At 36.0% G+C, this 15,473-nt stretch overlaps 2 protein-coding genes and 1 long non-coding RNA gene across 3 annotated transcripts; all 3 read right to left on the bottom strand.

The window, feature by feature from the left end:
• Positions 1–226: 226 nt before the first annotated feature.
• LOC137578710 (uncharacterized) lies at positions 227–808 on the bottom strand. Its single transcript, XM_068292274.1, has one exon. It carries the CDS (start codon positions 806–808, stop codon positions 227–229), a length of 582 nt encoding a protein of 193 aa, XP_068148375.1.
• A 2,549-nt stretch (positions 809–3,357) lies between these two features.
• On the bottom strand, positions 3,358–4,450 carry LOC137578707 (dnaJ homolog subfamily C member 25 homolog). Its single transcript, XM_068292273.1, has 2 exons — positions 4,159–4,450; positions 3,358–4,101 (listed from the first exon to the last, which is right to left on the bottom strand). The coding sequence occupies exons 1-2, from the start codon at positions 4,348–4,350 to the stop codon at positions 3,670–3,672; spliced, it is 624 nt and encodes a 207-aa protein (XP_068148374.1). The 5' UTR covers positions 4,351–4,450; the 3' UTR covers positions 3,358–3,669.
• A 2,421-nt stretch (positions 4,451–6,871) lies between these two features.
• On the bottom strand, positions 6,872–7,717 carry LOC137578708 (uncharacterized). The gene is made up of 2 exons (XR_011032748.1): positions 7,672–7,717; positions 6,872–7,614 (listed from the first exon to the last, which is right to left on the bottom strand). It is a non-coding gene; the product is annotated as an uncharacterized lncRNA (long non-coding RNA).
• Between the last annotated feature and the right edge of the window lie 7,756 nt (positions 7,718–15,473).

Raw genomic sequence — 15,473 nt, forward strand, 5'->3', positions numbered from 1 at the left:
TCTTTTCCTGTCTCTCGTTCGTCCCACGTAGCTCTGCTTTGTAGTCCTTTTCGATGTTTAATAGCCTTACTGCCAAATTCCTTTGGAAATTCTCCACCTGCACTATCCAATATCGAAACTTATTGCCAACCTTAAAGTTGTTGCAACTGCCAATGGTTGATCACACCGCCACTAACGCAGTTCACTCCTAGAACTCAACGCTAGTCTCTGTCGTTCTCCGCCACAGCTAACGCAGTTCACTCGTAGAACTCAACGCTAGTTTCTGTTTTTTCTCGGTGTCATCGACTCCTGTGTCGGAGAAATCGGGGGATCCACAGAAGTTTTCATGATGGCTGTGGGTTACTCCTGGGAGTAAGGGGACAAAGGAGCTAGCTTGTTTATTTTGAACAACTGGCGATTTCTCTGGTCTCTTGATCTGGATGCTGCAGCCCTGCTGCTTCTTTCGCATGGCTGCCTGATACTGCTGCCAATTCTTGTTGACATTGAAGAAGGAGTAGCTGGTGTCCACCGCGGGAGAATTCATCTTATGGTGGCTATCATACTGTGAACGCAGCGGCTCCTTATGCAATACCTGACACGCCTCGCATACCCTCACAAACTTCTCCGGGTTTCCAGTTTTTGTATTAGCGTCTGAATGATATTTCTTCGATAACTCAATAAAGGCCCGTTTGATCTCCTGGTTATCGGAATTTCTCGGTATATTCAGGACATCATAGTAGTTCTCCTTGTAGCATGCCCCTTGATGCATATGGGCGAGCCTGGCTGGATAAAAGGCTAGGCATCGGGCCGAATTGATAGTCATCTGCATGGCTCTAAACATTTTACGTAAATTTGATGAAAACCCGAAAAAAAATGTTACCAAAATAAAACAACAAAAAAAAAAAAATTTCAGAGAAAATTAAAAACAATGCTTGAGCAAAGTAAGGACAGTAACTGAACTTATAAATTTGGATCTGACTTGACTTATCGACAACAAACTGTCAGAGGTAACTAAGATGGAAAAATATTGAACAAAAATAGAAATCCAGCAAGGCGATCAAGTATACCAGTCCAGTGTACCACCAAATTGCTCTCATTTCGACACGAGCATGACCAATTTGGGCAGAACTGCCGGGTGTTTTTTCTTAGCCTTATATCTTTAACCGATTTAACTGTCTGAAATCGGATAACCGAAATGAAAAAGTTATCATATATTTAGACGACATTATGGTAGCAACAAAAGCAACATAAGCTTCGATAAGCATCTAGAAATTTTAAAAGAAATATTTTACAGATTAGTTGTAAACAAATGTGTTAAGATTAGCTAAGTGCGAGTTTCTTCAGACCTAGTGTAGTCACACACGATGCTTGCTTGTTCAATGTCAAACTCAGATTATTCTTTATTTATTCTCTTTTGTTCTTGCTTGCTTATAATTATGTATGTCTATACTTACTGTCTATTCGTTATTAAACATGTATTACTTATTGCTTTGTGTATTAGTAATTGCTACAATTCGGCCTATCCGACTGGAGTACTCCAGGACTCCTTATAATATGATTTTTTTTTTCTAAAACTAAATAGTTTTTCTATATATAAATATATGTGTGTTTCTCTTTTTGTATCTGCCATTTTTATACCCTTGCAAAAAGGGTATATTAATTTTGGTCAGAAGTGTGCAACGCATAGAACGAAGCATCTCCGACCATACAAAGTATATATATTCTTGATCAGCACGATGAGACGAGTTCAAATAGCCATGTCCGTCCTTCCGTCCGTATGGATCAACGCAAACTCCTCCTAGACCGTAAGAGCTACAGAGCTGACGTTGCACGTAGGCTTGTATATACTGCAGGGGTTGTATATCTAGGATTCAGCCGCATCGGACCACTATATCATATAGCTCCCATACAAACCCCAAAGTCACAAACAGTGACTTTTCTCAATAACTTCGTTATTTTCTGCGCTATTATCGTAAAACTTAATATTAGAGAGTTTATTACGCCTATAAACTACTGTGCCAAATTTGATCAAGATCGGGTGACTATATCATATAGCTCCAATAGGAACGATCGGTCGAAAACAGTGACTTTTGTAAATAACTTCGTTACTTTTAACGCGATTGCTTTCAAATTAAATATTTGTTAGTTTAATATGTCTGTTAATGACTGTGCCAAATTTGATAAAGATCGGGTGACTATATCATATAGCTCCCATAGGAACGATCGGTCGCAAACAGTGACTTTAATAAATAACTTCGTTACTTTTAACGTGATTCTTTTCAAATTTAACATTTGTTAGTTTAATATATCTGTTAATGACTGTGCCAAATTTGATAAAGATCGGGTGACTATATCATATAGCTCCCATAGGAACAATCGGTGAAAAACAGTGACTATGATCAATATCTTCGTTATTTCCTATGACTGTAGGCCTTTCTTTAGCAAGCATAAGCCTTTTTAGATAAAACGTTCTTCCACATTGTTGGCTAATAGGTAAGGAAAGAGTTACCAAAAAAGTTGCAAGGGTATCCTAAACTCCGGTGAATTCTTTCAACTTGTCCGCTTGCTTGAGGTTAACCAGTTGCTACCTTAACATGTCTTATTTAATTTTCATTCACAAAATCTTTTGATGTAAAGCATGCCTGGCCTAAGCTCCGCGGAAGTTTCGAAGCAGCCTACCCAACGAGATTGCAATGAATAGATCTAGAATTAGAATTAACTATGAAAACTAGATACTCTCATCGAAATCCAACAAAAATTTGGCTATACCCTGACATTTAGAAGAATTTAAACGAAACTTGGCCAAAATATAAGTTGTCAAGGTTTTAATGCAAAGTAAAAGATAATTTCAATAAGAAAAATGATATATGAATTTTTAAAATCGGTCAAAAAATTACCAACATTCAGAGTTACAAAGATAAGGATCGATTAATCTCTAAGGTTTAGAAAATGTCTTCAAATTTGGTTTGAAGCTTTGATTGGGTCCTTTCACAAATCTTTTAAAAAGTCAATTGAAAAGCAAGTAATAAGTTCTCGTAAAATTCTCAAGTTTATCTCTCAGGAGACATCCTTTCTAGTCATTTGTAGAGTATCATAGATAGAATTGAAAACAAAAAACTTGCTAGATTTCATAACTCTTAATTATCTGAACTGAAAGCAAACTAGAGAAGATACATAGACGATTCACTTCTGTTCCGTTCTGATCTGTTATGTTATGTTTCTGTCGGTTTTCTGCGTGCGAAACTAGTTTGTTGAAGCGGACTGGAGACAGACCCCTTGTGAGGCGGAGGCTATCTGTGGCCGACCTGTCAGATGGCATGACAAATTATGCATAAGCAGACCATGTCTCAGTTTCGGTTTCACAAAAATTTTACACAATTAACGACGAGCAAATTTATGTGGATATATTTAGCTCTCTGGAGTTTAGAGGGAAATTACAATTAAGAATTATGACGAATGACCATGACCCTTGGGACATTCTGGAATTTGGTTAATTCGTTCTGATAGTGGACAACGGAGTAACAGCATCGCTGGGTGGTTGCTTTCAGCATAAAGATCTTAAACACACGCCCATGCCATGTGCTAATGATCTAAACACAAACTCACCCTCACATCCGTGTACATCAGAATCACACATAGAAAAGGGATAGACAGATGTAGTTACTTTTGAATAGTGGGGAAGCCTGATTCTTATAGCGCCCCCCGCTTAGGACATTCTGGCGGCTCCTTGTAGCACCAATCGCTCAGAGAATCCATGAATAGTAGGCCGCTGACCAGTCCAAAACCAGCAATATAGCACGAGTACATCCACGCACTTGGCATTTCGGTGTCATCGCCTCCTGTGTCGGAGAAATCGGGGGATCCACAGAAGTTTTCACGATGGCTCTGGGTTACTCCTGGGAGTAAGGGGACAAAGGAGCTAGCTTGTTTATTTTGAACAACTGGCGATTTCTCTGGTCTCTTGATCTGGATGCTGCAGCCCTGCTGCTTCTTTCGCATGGCTGCCTGATACTGCTGCCAATTCTTGTGGACATTGACGAAGGAGTAGCTGGTGTCCACCGCGGGAGAATTCATCTTATGGTGGCTATCATACTGTGAACGCAGCGGCTCCTTATGCAATACCTGATACGCCTCGCATACCCTCAAAAACTTCTCCGGGTTTCCAGTTTTTGTATTAGCGTCTGGATGATATTTCTTCGATAACTCAATAAAGGCCCGTTTGATCTCCTGGTTATAGGAATTTCTCGGTATATTCAGGACATCATAGTAGTTCTCCTTGTAGCATGCCCCTTGGCGCATATGGGCGAGCCTGTCTGGATAAAAGGCTAGGCATCGGGCCGAATTGATAGTCATCTGCATGGCTCTAAACATTTTACGTAAATTTGATGAAAACCGAAAAAAAATGTTACCAAAATAAAACAAAAAAAAAAATTCAGAGAAAATTAAAAACAATGCTTGAGCAAAGTAAGGACAGTAACTGAACTTATAAATTTGGATCTGATTAGACTTATCGACAACAAACTGTCAGAGGTAACTAAGATGGAAAAATATTGAACAAAAATAGAAATCCAGCAAGGCGATCAAGTATACCAGTCCAGTGTACCACCAAATTGCTCTCATTTCGACACGAGCATGACCAATTTGGGCAGAACTGCCGGGTGTTTTTTCTTAGCCTTATATCTTTAACCGATTTAACTGTCTGAAATCGGATAACCGAAATGAAAAAGTTATCATATATTTAGACGACATTATGGTAGCAACAAAAGATTTCGATAAGCATCTAGAAATTTTAAAAGAAATATTTTACAGATTAGTTGTAAACAAATGTGTTAAGATTAGCTAAGTGCGAGTTTCTTCAGACCTAGTGTAGTCACACACGATGCTTGCTTGTTCAATGTCAAACTCAGATTATTCTTTATTTATTCTCTTTTGTTCTTGCTTGCTTATAATTATGTATGTCTATACTTACTGTCTATTCGTTATTAAACATGTATTACTTATTGCTTTGTGTATTAGTAATTGCTACAATTCGGCCTATCCGACTGGAGTACTCCAGGACTCCTTATAATATGTTTTTTTTTTCTAAAACTAAATAGTTTTTCTATATATAAATATATGTGTGTTTCTCTTTTTGTATCTGCCATTTTTATACCCTTGCAAAAAGGGTATATTAATTTTGGTCAGAAGTGTGCAACGCATAGAACGAAGCATCTCCGACCATACAAAGTATATATATTCTTGATCAGCACGATGAGACGAGTTCAAATAGCCATGTCCGTCCTTCCGTCCGTATGGATCAACGCAAACTCCTCCTAGACCGTAAGAGCTACAGAGCTGACGTTGCACGTAGGCTTGTATATACTGCAGGGGTTGTATATCTAGGATTCAGCCGCATCGGACCACTATATCATATAGCTCCCATACAAACCCCAAAGTCACAAACAGTGACTTTTCTCAATAACTTCGTTATTTTCTGCGCTATTATCGTAAAACTTAATATTAGAGAGTTTATTACGCCTATAAACTACTGTGCCAAATTTGATCAAGATCGGGTGACTATATCATATAGCTCCAATAGGAACGATCGGTCGAAAACAGTGACTTTTGTAAATAACTTCGTTACTTTTAACGCGATTGCTTTCAAATTAAATATTTGTTAGTTTAATATGTCTGTTAATGACTGTGCCAAATTTGATAAAGATCGGGTGACTATATCATATAGCTCCCATAGGAACGATCGGTCGCAAACAGTGACTTTAATAAATAACTTCGTTACTTTTAACGTGATTCTTTTCAAATTAAACATTTGTTAGTTTAATATATCTGTTAATGACTGTGCCAAATTTGATAAAGATCGGGTGACTATATCATATAGCTCCCATAGGAACAATCGGTGAAAAACAGTGACTATGATCAATATCTTCGTTATTTCCTATGACTGTAGGCCTTTCTTTCGCAAGCATAAGCCTTTTTAGATAAAACGTTCTTCCACATTGTTGGCTAATAGGTAAGGAAAGAGTTACCAAAAAAGTTGCAAGGGTATCCTAAACTCCGGTGAATTCTTTCAACTTGTCCGCTTGCTTGAGGTTAACCAGTTGCTACCTTAACATGTCTTATTTCATTTTCATTCACAAAATCTTTTGATGTAAAGCATGCCTGGCCTAAGCTCCGCGGAAGTTTCGAAGCAGCCTACCCAACGAGATTGCAATGAATAGATCTAGAATTAGAATTAACTATGAAAACTAGATACTCTCATCGAAATCCAACAAAAATTTGGCTATACCCTGACATTTAGAAGAATTTAAACGAAACTTGGCCAAAATATAAGTTGTCAAGGTTTTAATGCAAAGTAAAAGATCATTTCAATAAGAAAAATGATATATGAATTTTTAAAATCGGTCAAAAAATTACCAACATACAGAGTTACAAAGATAAGGATCGATTAATCTCTAAGGTTTAGAAAATGTCTTCAAATTTGGTTTGAAGCTTTGATTGGGTCCTTTCACAAATCTTTTAAAAAGTCAATTGAAAAGCAAGTAATAAGTTCTCGTAAAATTCTCAAGTTTATCTCTCAGGAGACATCCTTTCTAGTCATTTGTAGAGTATCATAGATAGAATTGAAAACAAAAAACTTGCTAGATTTCATAACTCTTAATTATCTGAACTGAAAGCAAACTAGAGAAGATACATAGACGATTCACTTCTGTTCCGTTCTGATCTGTTATGTTATGTTTCTGTCGGTTTTCTGCGTGCGAAACTAGTTTGTTGAAGCGGACTGGAGACAGACCCCTTGTGAGGCGGAGGCTATCTGTGGCCGACCTGTCAGATGGCATGACAAATTATGCATAAGCAGACCATGTCTCAGTTTCGGTTTCACAAAAATTTTACACAATTAACGACGAGCAAATATATGTAGATATATTTAGCTCTCTGGAGTTTAGAGGGAAATTACAATTAAGAATTATGACGAATGACCATGACCCTTGGGACATTCTGGAATTTGGTTAATTCGTTCTGATAGTGGACAACGGAGTAACAGCATCGCCGGGTGGTTGCTTCAGCATAAAGATCTTAAACACACGCCCATGCCATGTGCTAATGATCTAAACACAAACTCACCCTCACATCCGTGTACATCAGAATCACACATAGAAAAGGGATAGACAGATGTAGTTACTTTTGAATAGTGGGGAAGCCTGATTCTTATAGCGCCCCCCGCTTAGGACATTCTGGCGGCTCCTTGTAGCACCAATCGCTCAGAGAATCCATGAATAGTAGGCCGCTGACCAGTCCAAAACCAGCAATATAGCACGAGTACATCCACGCACTTGGCATTTCGGTGTCATCGCCTCCTGTGTCGGAGAAATCGGGGGATCCACAGAAGTTTTCACGATGGCTCTGGGTTACTCCTGGGAGTAAGGGGACAAAGGAGCTAGCTTGTTTATTTTGAACAACTGGCGATTTCTCTGGTCTCTTGATCTGGATGCTGCAGCCCTGCTGCTTCTTTCGCATGGCTGCCTGATACTGCTGCCAATTCTTGTGGACATTGACGAAGGAGTAGCTGGTGTCCACCGCGGGAGAATTCATCTTATGGTGGCTATCATACTGTGAACGCAGCGGCTCCTTATGCAATACCTGATACGCCTCGCATACCCTCACAAACTTCTCCGGGTTTCCAGTTTTTGTATTAGCGTCTGGATGATATTTCTTCGATAACTCAATAAAGGCCCGTTTGATCTCCTGGTTATAGGAATTTCACTCGGTATATTCAGGACATCATAGTTGTTCTCCTTGTAGCATGCCCCTTGGCGCATATGTTCGAGCGTGTCTGGATAAAAGGCTAGGCACCGGGCAAAAAAAATTTTCAAAAACAATTTTTTCTCTCTCTCTTTTTTTTTTTTTTGCTTTCTTATAATTATGAAAGTATGTGTATCTTACTGTCTATTCCTTATTAAAAATGTATTACTTATTGCTATGTGTATTAGTAGTTTGTACAACCTGATATTATTTTTTCTAAAACTAAATAGTTTTTCTATATGTGTATATATAGTTTTTTTATTAGTGTTTTTTTTAAGTTTTTTTAGTTTCTCTTTTTTTAAAGGTTTTTTCCCCCCAAAATATTTTAAAAAAAAAATTTTTTTTTAAAAAAATTTTTTTTTTTTTTGGAGTCATACATTTTTTAAGTTTCTCGGATATTGATTAATTGTTCTTTGTAAAGTGTTGTTTAGAACATGTTCTACTACATCCCAATGTAAATTTTTCTCTGTATGAATTCTTTCAACTTGTCCGTTTGCTTGAGGTGAACCAGTTGCTACCTTAACATGTCTTATTTCATTTTCATTGAGAAAATCATATTGTGAAAAATAAGAAAATAAGATTTAAAATTTTGAAAAAAAAGAAAAGTTGATTTAAAAGTTTTGAATAAGGGAAAAGATGAATTACCATTTTTAAAATAAGAAAAGAGGATTTACAATTTTGAAAATATGAAAAGAAGATTTGAAATTTTGAAAAATAAGAAAAGACGATTTAAAAGTTTTGAAATAAGAGAACAGACGAATTACAATTTTTGAAATAAGAAAAGAAGATTTAAAATTATGAAAATAAGAAAAGATGATTTAAAAGTTTCGAATTAGAGAAAAGAGAAATAAGAAAAGACGAATTACGAGTTTTGGAAAATAAGTAAGAAAGAAAAATTCAACAAAGAGGAATCAGAATATTTGTAATCATATAAACTAACATCCAATTTCAACACTAATGTAAATTATTTTCTAATCAATATTTTTACACATGTTGTATAACGAGATCATCGAACTGACCGTGGCAGGGTTAAAAGAAAAGTTAAAAGAGCTGAATTTAAGTGTAAAAGGCAACAAACCTGAATTAAGAGAGAGATTAATATCATATTTTGATTTAGACACGAACGGGGAATCCTTATATTCAGAAGCTAATACCAGTATTCAAGGCGAAAGTGAAGAAGTTGAGAGAGAAGTGACAATGGCGTTCACATTAAAAGATATTCGTGATTCGTTGACAGAGTTTGATGGGAGCAACAAAAAGGATGTATTAGAATGGCCTTCAAACTTTGAGGGTACTGCTGTAACAATACAATGGAATGATCTTCAAAAATTTATCTATGGTAGACAGCTGTTGACAGGAGCGGCTAAGTTGTTCGTTAATAGTCAAGAGGGTCTAACAGGTTGGAGTAGCCTTAAGAGCGCGCTACAGGATGAGTTTACTGTTAAATTGTCGGCAAAAGAAGTTCACAAGAGTGTAGAAAGAAGAAATACAACGAGAGTCTGGTTGAGTACTTTTATCTAATGAAGAGTATAGCCAAAAGAGGCAGCTTAGATGAGGAAAGCATTGTCGAGACTCTAAAATGAATAAAAGCGTTCTTTACCAAGCGAGATATTTAAAGGAATTACGAGAGAAACTAACAATATACGAGAAATATGCTTCCAACCAAGAATCTAAACCAAAACCACGATTTGAGAAGCTGCAATCGAGGAATACTTTGGAGGAATCTTAAATGTGGAGGAATGAATCAGGTCGCTAAGAATTGTAAAGAAAATTTCAGATGTTTTAAATGTAATCAGATAGGCCACAAAGCCAGTCAGTGTGAGGCAAGGAACGCAAAAAAAACTAAGAAGGATAATACAAATTATCAACAAATGACACTTAAGTTTAATCGTTCTTTTAAGGATGTTCCAATAGGCCATTATCTGCTCTGTTTGATTCGGGCAGTGATCTTTCCACCATTAGCGAGACTTATAAGGAAATAAACCCGGTTAACTTAAACCGTGAATGCAAGGAGGAAATCGGAGTAGGAGGGAAAAAGATTCGTACACTGGGATTTTTCAATATCCAAACAGAGTTAGACGGCAACGCAGTAGAAATAGACTTTCATGTTGTTCGAGATAAAGACACATTGTATAAAGGAGTGATCGGCAATGATGTTTTGGAGAAATTGAATGTTACTATTGGAAGAAAACGAATCGTGTTCCACAAAGAAGACGAAATACCAAAGCCAATAAGCCGGGAAGTGCAAACTAAGACAAAATTTTTTGAATTGCAGACAACGTTTGAGAGAATTATGACAATGACCTTGGATGAAGACATTTACACTAGAAATTGATCTCATCCATTTAGACGAAGGTATAAAATCAGATATATTAGAAATGTTGAAGTCATATAAACCGGTAAAACCTACTATTTCGACAGTGGAAATGAAGATTGTGGTAACTGATGATTTTCCAATTTTCCAAAGGCGGTTACCATATCAGGATCAAGCGTTAGTGAATCAGTAGATAAAGGAATGAATGGAGGCTGGAATCGTTCGTCAAAGCTTTTCCAAGTATTCATCTCCTGTGGTGCTAGTTTCAAAAAAAGATGGCAAGAAAAGATTATGCTGTGATTACAGAAAATAATAAAAATCGACAGAATTAATTGACGACGTTTTGCATAAACTGCAGAGAGGAAAGGTGTTTACAACCCTCGATTTATGCAATGGATTCTTCCACGTTTACATCGCTGGTTAGTCAAAACGGCCAGTTCGAGTTTAATTTCGTGCCATTTGGGAAACCAATTCGCCAGCTGTATTCATGAGATACATATTTGCAGTCTTAAACCCACTTATCGATGAAGGGATTGTTATTTTGTACATGGATGACATTATCATACCATCAGGTGATGAGGAAGATGGATTAAATAAGCTGAAAAGAGTATTAAATATAGCCGAGACTTCAGGACTTAAAATTAAATGGGAAAAATGTAAATTTTTACAAAGGCGAGTCAATTTTCTGGGATACATAATTGGAAATTCGACTATTAAACCGTCCAGAGAAAAGACTATGGCTGTGGAAAGTTACCCAAGAGACAAAAAGGACTTACAAAGGTTCTTAGGTCTCATTTCGTATTTTCGCCGATTTGTGAAAGACTTTGCAACAATCGCTAGGCCGTTGACGAATACGATGAAAAAGATGTACCATTCATGATGAATGAAGAAACACTTGCATCCGTTAGACAGTCAAAAGTATGTTTGTCAAATCCGCCAGTATTACGTTTGTTTAATCCGATGGGTACCGAAGTTCACTGTGACGCTAGAATGTATGGTTATTTCGCTATGTTACTACAATTTAGTACACTTACATACCTCACAATTACGCACATATTCTCGAATCTCGAAAACCATCCCTGGCCAATATTGTTGAATAACATAACATAGCTAAAGATGCGACGTTATGTAGACCTGCAAAAATAACATTATAAAAGGCCTAAAAAATTAATGTGCTGGCACACTGTCTTCTTTACTTCCTCTTTCCTATTCGAAACGTGTAAGTGGCTGGTCGACTGAAAATCAAGAAATAAAATCTAATAAAATATAATCAATCATAAAGCAATTAAAAATATTATTGTGCTTTTATTAAAAACTAAACTACTACTAAGCCAACCAAACCAATATTACAACAGGTTATGGGCCCAGAGTACGTTCTATAAAAAAAATAAAATACAAAAATTTAAATTTGCACATTAAGTTTTTTTTTTCTTTCAAAATAGACGTTTGTTTTACACATACCTACATATAAATTCAAATAAAAATATACAATTATGGAAAAGATAAAGCTTACTATAAATCAGTTTAACGGTGAGAAATATTCTGTGTGGAAAAAAAGAATAAAAGCACTTCTTGCTGAACAAGATGCAATAAAAGTTATTGATAGCGAGGCTCCTAAAGAAACAGATGAAAGTTGGGTTAAGGCCGAACGGTATGCAAAAAGTATAGTGGTAGGGCACTTAAGCGATGCATTTTTGGATTTCGCTACAGACAACAACACAGCACGTGATATTCTTAGGAATCTGGATTCTGTTTATGAACGAAAAAGTGTGGCATCTCAGTTGTCTGCGCGGAAACGGTTGTTGCCGCTTAAACTAAAAAACGAGATGGCTCTTGTACACCACTATATTATTTTTGACGAAATGGTTAATGAAATGTTAGCATCAAGCGCCAATATAAGCGAAATGGACAAGGTTTCGCACTTACTGCACACTTTGCCATCATCATATGACGGGGTCATCTCTGCTATAGAGAAACTATGGAAAGAAGATCTTACTCTATTTTTCGTTAAGCACCGTTTGCTCGATCATGAGATAAAACTAAACAACGCTAATAATGACACAAGTAAAAAGGTATTATATGTTGAGGTTAAAAATAAGTATAATAATAATAACTACAAAAACAATTATAATAACAAATATAAATATAAAAATCAAAATTATAATAAAAATAATAATACTCGCAAGCCATATAATGACAAATACAATCAAAATAATACAGGGCACATAAAAAATAATTGTTATGCATATAAAAAACTAATAAATGTCAATAATAAAGAAAATAACACACAAGCTCAAATTGCAACAACCACGCCAGGTTTCCCGTTAATGATTAAAAGTTTGAATTCAAATAATAACAAGTTGAAAACAAATGTGAATTTTATCCTTGACTCGGGTGCATCCGACCACACAATCAATGATGAGACACTTTTTATGGATTCTGCTGAACTTCAAACTCCAGTGAAGATTGCTATCGCCAAGGAAGGGCAATACATCATTGCAACAAAACGTGGAATCGTTTGTCTTGAGAATGGGTACCAGATAACACTAGAAGATGCATTATACTGCAAAGAAGTTACAGAAAATCTAATCTCTGTAAAAAGACTACAAGAGGCTGGAGTGACAGTAGTGTTTGACGAGTCTGGAGTTAAATTGACAAAAGGTGGTATTATTATTGCCGAAAACTCAGGGGAGTACAAAATGCCAATTTTTGAATTCAAAGCATATAAAATTGATATAAGAACTGAAAATTTATATAAATTATGGCATGAAAGATTGGGTCATATAAGTATAGGGAAAATGTTAGAAATAAAAATAAAGAATTTGTTTCAAGATAATAGACTACTTGATAAAGCTAATCCTACAGACGATATATGTGAAGCTTGTTTAAATGGAAAGCAAGCCAAATTACGTTTTGACAAATATAAAAATAAAGAAAGGAATCAGTTACAATTTAACTGTACCATATACTCCACAGTTGAATGGAGTATCAGAAAGAATGATTAGAACAATTACTGAAAAGGCTCGAGCCATGGTCAATGGTGCAAAGTTGGAAAAATATATATATATATGTCATATAATAAATAGAATTCCAAGTAGGGCACTTGGAGATCGTGCAGCAACGCCATACGAGATGTGGCATAATACAAAGCCAGTGTTAAGGTATTTAAAAATATTTGGTTCAACTGTATACGTACACAATAAAATTAGAAAACGAAAATTCGACAATAAATTGTTTAAAAGTATCTTTGTGGGATATGAACCTAACGTTATAAGTTATGGGATATTGAAAATAAGAAATTCATTGTTGCTAGAGATGTGGTAGTTGATGAGACAAATATGGTAAACTCAAGAGCTGTTAAAAGTGACATTCTGAAAGGATGGAGTAAACATTGAATTCCCGAAAGAGAGTAAGGAAAATATAGAAGATAATTTCCAGAATGAGAGTATGGAATGTTGTGAAAAAGTGAATTTCCAGAATGAGAGTATGGAATGTTGTGCGCCGAATATTCTGAACGAGAGTAAGGATAATGAAAAGGTGAATTTTCAGAATGAGAGTATGGAATGAGAGTAAGGACAATAATAAAGGATGACAAACAGCCTTGTGAAGTCTCAAATAGAGTTATCAATGATGCAACTAGAAAAAGCGAAAGATTGCAAAATAAACCACATATTTCCTATGACGAAGATGAATTAAGTTCTAATAATTATCTTTTCAATGCTCACACAATTTTTGACGAAGTGATAAGGATTTATGGGAAGAAGCTGTTAAAATAGAATTTGTTGAAATTATGGAAATATGCTATTTACATATGTTGAAATAGTTTAAATATGCAAATTACATTTTATCGATTTATAGCTTTATGATTATCCATCTCTAGCTTTGTTCCACCTCTAACTACAATGATCTTTTTACTCACTTCGTTTTCCCGCTCTCTCTGAATAAAACAATTACAATTTCACTGTGCAGACATTTTTCTACCTAACATTGGTTATGCACCCAGGTCTAACAGAATACGAAATTTTAAAATTGTAAAAGATGAGTCAAAGTTTTCAAAACGAAAAGCTCAATGAGCATAATTATGACGTGTGGAGTATACAAATGCAAAGTATACTAATTCACCAAGAACTGTGGAAATTCGTGAGGGGAATAGAAGTCGTCGATCCAGCAAAATCGGTAATAGCCGATGAAAAAGCGCTAGCTTGTATTATTCTATATGTGAATACTTCTCAATTGAACTACATTAAAAATTGTAAGACCTCAAAAGAATCATGGGATGTACTACGCAATGTACACGTGCCCACCGGGCCAATTCAAAAAGTGTTGCTTTATAAAAAACTTTTGAACCTGAAAATGGAAGCAAACGGTGAAATTCCACAATATATAAATTCATTCGTGGAACTAATCAGTAAGCTGATTGAGGTTGGAATTGATTTAAGTGAAGAACTAAAAGTAATAATTCTTTTGTCAAGTTTGAGCTCTGATTATGAACATTTTGTGGTAGCAATGGAGACACGAGATTCTCTACCGTCTTTACAAATGCTAAAAGTGAAGCTGCTGGCAGAAGCAATTCGCATAAAAGAAATCGGTGAAAAAGCAAACGCAAACAAGAAACAAAATGAAAAACGCGAAACCGGTAAATTTAACGGAAACTGTTTCAAGTGTGGAAAAAGCGGGCATCGATCAGTACAGTGTAGAGTGAAGCAACAAGAAAGTAAAGAAGTAGAGAAGAAACACTAAAATTCTTATGCAGTGTATTCGGCAATACAAAAAGAGAAATTTGCAAACGTCAATTGGTGTATTGACAGTGGTGCCACCTCGCACATGTGCTACGAAAAAGATTTGTTTGTTTCTTATATACATTGAGAAAAAACGATATATGTTAAGCTGCTGATTTACAGATTAGAAGCCCTGGAAGAGGAACAGTTCAAATAAATACAAGTGAATGTGTAATAACGTTAAAAAATGTTCTATATGTGCCAGACCTGAAATAAAATTTTTTCCGTGAGTGCATCGCTTGTAGTGCCCAGTTTCTGCCGTTAGTTTTATTTTTTAAAATTAAGGCGTTAATTTGAATTTCAGTAAGGGTTGGGTAAGTGCGTCGATAATAATGATCAGCTGAGCTTAGAAGTTCGATAGTTCTACTAGTGCAACCCTAGCGAATAGGTATCATGCGCGATCGCATGCATTGTTCACACTCTTTTCTGACGAACTTCCGCCCTGGTTAGACGCCTTAACCACGCCGCTCCTCGAGAAAAAAATATATAAATTTAAATCTGAAATTTTCTGGGCCATCAAGCCTAATGATTAACTTAACAATATAAGCGAAATGGACAAGGTTTCGCACTTACTGCACACTTTGCCATCATCATATGACGGGGTC

Source organism: Drosophila tropicalis, unplaced genomic scaffold (genome assembly GCF_018151085.1).
Source record: "Drosophila tropicalis isolate 14030-0801.00 unplaced genomic scaffold, ASM1815108v1 contig_658, whole genome shotgun sequence".
Lineage (NCBI taxonomy): Eukaryota > Metazoa > Arthropoda > Insecta > Diptera > Drosophilidae > Drosophila > Drosophila tropicalis.

What these genes read in the sequence shown, in the direction of transcription:
- LOC137578710 (XM_068292274.1), bottom strand. Translation starts at nt 808, where the DNA reads ATGCAGATGACTATCAATTCGGCCCGATGCCTAGCCTTTTATCCAGCC.
- LOC137578707 (XM_068292273.1), bottom strand. Translation starts at nt 4,350, where the DNA reads ATGTTTAGAGCCATGCAGATGACTATCAATTCGGCCCGATGCCTAGCC. An exon ending in CGAAGAAATATCATCCAGAC is followed by an intron (nt 4,102 to 4,158) that starts GCTAATACAAAA and finishes GAGGCGTATCAG; the next exon opens with GTATTGCATAAGGAGCCGCT.